At 52.4% G+C, this 2943-nt stretch overlaps 1 protein-coding gene across 1 annotated transcript; it reads right to left on the reverse strand.

Annotated features, from left to right (window-relative positions):
• Positions 1 to 438: 438 nt before the first annotated feature.
• VE01_10548 (uncharacterized protein) lies at positions 439 to 2520 on the reverse strand. The gene has a single exon (XM_018279945.2). It carries the CDS (start codon positions 2152 to 2154, stop codon positions 502 to 504), a length of 1653 nt encoding a protein of 550 aa, XP_018125212.1. The 5' UTR covers positions 2155 to 2520; the 3' UTR covers positions 439 to 501.
• Between the last annotated feature and the right edge of the window lie 423 nt (positions 2521 to 2943).

Here is a 2943-nt window from a genome sequence, read left to right on the forward strand (position 1 = left end):
AGGGGAGAGGAGAGGGGAGTAGCGCGAATGCAATGCCACTTGGTGCGAATGCACGCGAAGTCGGCACCGGAGGCAGGGAAGAGGAGAGGAGGAGGGTTCCCCAGCCAGTGGTGGAGGCGAAAACGGTATACGAAGCTGCGCCGGCGATTAGGGATCTAAGGAAAGAAGCGGTGAGTGCGTTTGTGCCGGCGGCGGTGAGGAGGAAGATGGAGATGGCGGGGGGGAGGGGGGGGTTGGTTGGGGAGAGGGAGGCGGAGGAGTTGGAGAGGGGGGGGTATTGGAAGGGTGCTGGGGAGGGCGGGGGAGGGGATAAGGGAGAGGGAGGGGAGGGGGAGAAGAAGGGGAAGGGGGTTACGATGGAGGAGGTTGAGGATGAAGATGCGCGGTGATGGAGGGGGGGGTGGGGGATAGGGAGAGGGGTTACTCGTGGCGCTTGGAGTATGGACAAGGATTGTGAATAGCAGATAGTATAATATTAAATACAAGATTTGAATTATTCACTCAGACAATCGTGATCGTACCCCTCGTCCTCTCCTCAATATCCCTCACTATCTCCCACGCCGGCGTCACAAACCCAATTCCCGTACTCCTATCCACCGCAAACAACATCCCCGCCCACTCCTTCCGCAAGTTAAAAACTAGCGCACCAAAATCCCCCACCTGTGCAAACGTCTCGTCCGTACGGCCTCGTTTAAACTCATACTCATGGGACACCTTCCCGTCATGCCACCGAATCGCCCGCTTGAGTATGTTATGTTCAGCGCCGGTGCATTCGGAGGATAGGCCGACTTTGCCGTACCACTCGCTCCTGAAGCTGGTGGTGGTTCCGGAGACGGTATCGCCTTCTTGGACACGGTAGTAAGGGGAACCGTGTCTCCTGAACTGGGTCTCTGGTGGTAGGAGGTTCTTCAAGGGGCGCGAGGAGTCGAGTTCGATGAGCGCCCAGTCCATCCGGTGCTTTGTGTCGGAAAGGCGATAGCCTGAGGCGAACTTGACATGGCCGATAGGTCCTAGGGAAGCCATTTGCTCAAGGCGGCTGAGGATCTCGAAATCCTCTTCTGTTGCATTCCAATTTTCGATGCAAGATATGCGAGCTACCTTCGTCTGTCTTACGTCGTATTTAGCTGGGTACTCGACATTGATCTTGTAATCGACTTGCCGTCCATCTAATCCGATGCCGAGGGAGTCGTTTGTTTTTTGCCCAAATAGGTCGCCGGTTGCTATCACATTATAGCAGGTAAGAAAGCACTTTCTATCCTCCTCATCGCCGGCAGCGCGGTAGTTCACAACAGCGCCGAGAGTCCCTGCTGAATTTGTGCAATTCGACGGCGCAATGGATGACCCGTTAGATGGAACCGCTGGTAGCCAACTCAGGTACACATATTCATGAGATCTCTCAGACGGGCGTGTAAGTGCAATCCTGCCCGGTAGAATCTCAACAGAGATATCAATCTCTTCTGGGGAAATCGCAGATACGATAGTGCTGCTGATTTTCTCTTCGAGCTCGGCCCATGCGTGCACTGCTCCTGGTTGAATGAAGATAATAGCTGTGAGGCGATCTTCGCAGTCGTAGTACTGAGTTCCGCGGTAGTGGTACGCGATAGTGGTCCATTTCCCGGGACAATGCTTCATGACGGCATCGAGGACGAAGGGCTGGATCTTCGCGATGGAATTAATCGTAGCTTCATCCCTAATAATGTAAGATATATCACTGTACGACTTCTCGTCGTTGCGAATCTCTACTCTCATTTCAACCCCAGCTGCTGCTGCAGCCGGCTCAACAATCTCGTAGATCTCAGATACGGCCCTTTTCCACGATGATACGTTGAACTCATCGCGCGTTCTAATGAGTATCGTATCCTTTACATCCTTTGGCGTATGCCGTGGCGCAAAGCTGTATACGCCGATCATCCGCGGATTAATCTCATGGTTTGAGAGTATTTCTCGGATCGACTCGTCGAGTTCATCGAATACCTCGACCGCGACGTTGGAAGTTTTGTGGACATCCCAGGGCCAGCCGACGGGGATCTTGTTGGCAGCAGCGCGGTAGGGGTCTTTGCAGGCGGCGTAGTATTCTATTGAGCAGCTTCCGGTTTTGGGATCGAAATGCTCGGGATCTTGCCCGGGGTTGAATTTGCGTGATAAGATGGCCATGTTTGCTGTTGGTAGTTCTCGTCGTGATAGTCTCCGTGGCGACTTTGGGGAAATATATAAACAGGCTAGATACGACAACGCTTTACGTCAATTATGGCAAAGTTAGAGGTTGAGTCATGGGTGGTGGGCAGATGGACCCTTCAGGGACCCCCTTTTTGTATCACTTTGGTCTATAACTTTCGAGATGGCATATATGGATATTACGTCGATGCAGAGCTACCAACCTCATTATCGCAAGGTTGAAGAGGCTGAGCCATGGGGCGGAAGATGGATGGGACGATGGAGCGTCTCCATTTCTATACGGTAGGATCCCGCAGAGTTGTATCAGTCTCCGCGGGGGCTTCAACGGAATCAGAGCGGCGAGTGTGTAATAGAACTAGCTTCCCAATAACCATTCATCCATTAAATATACAATATAAACCTTCTCTCCCGTCAGCACTAGTCACTAGAGTGCAAAGAAAACTGAGAGCAAAAAAAGGAACGAGAATCGAGGCGCTTGCGTGTGAATATCCTTCGCCCCAGTAACATATTTGGCCAAACCAGGGCCTCTACGAATATTGTACATCTCTCACCACCACTTATATCTCTCACCACCACTTACCCTTCTTACCGTCACCTATCTCTGTCACCACCACTTACCCCTCTCCCCACACGCCTCACCACCGTCCACTTCACCATATCAGCGAATGCGTCAGCGCCGTCCACTCGACCATGTTAGCGAATGCATCAGATTGTGCTGACGCATTCTCAAAGCATAAGTCCGTCGTCTGCTAGGCCAAACTGTTCGTT

Source organism: Pseudogymnoascus verrucosus (genome assembly GCF_001662655.1).
Source record: "Pseudogymnoascus verrucosus strain UAMH 10579 unplaced genomic scaffold scaffold_85, whole genome shotgun sequence".
NCBI classification, from domain to species: Eukaryota; Fungi; Ascomycota; class Leotiomycetes; order Thelebolales; family Thelebolaceae; genus Pseudogymnoascus; species Pseudogymnoascus verrucosus.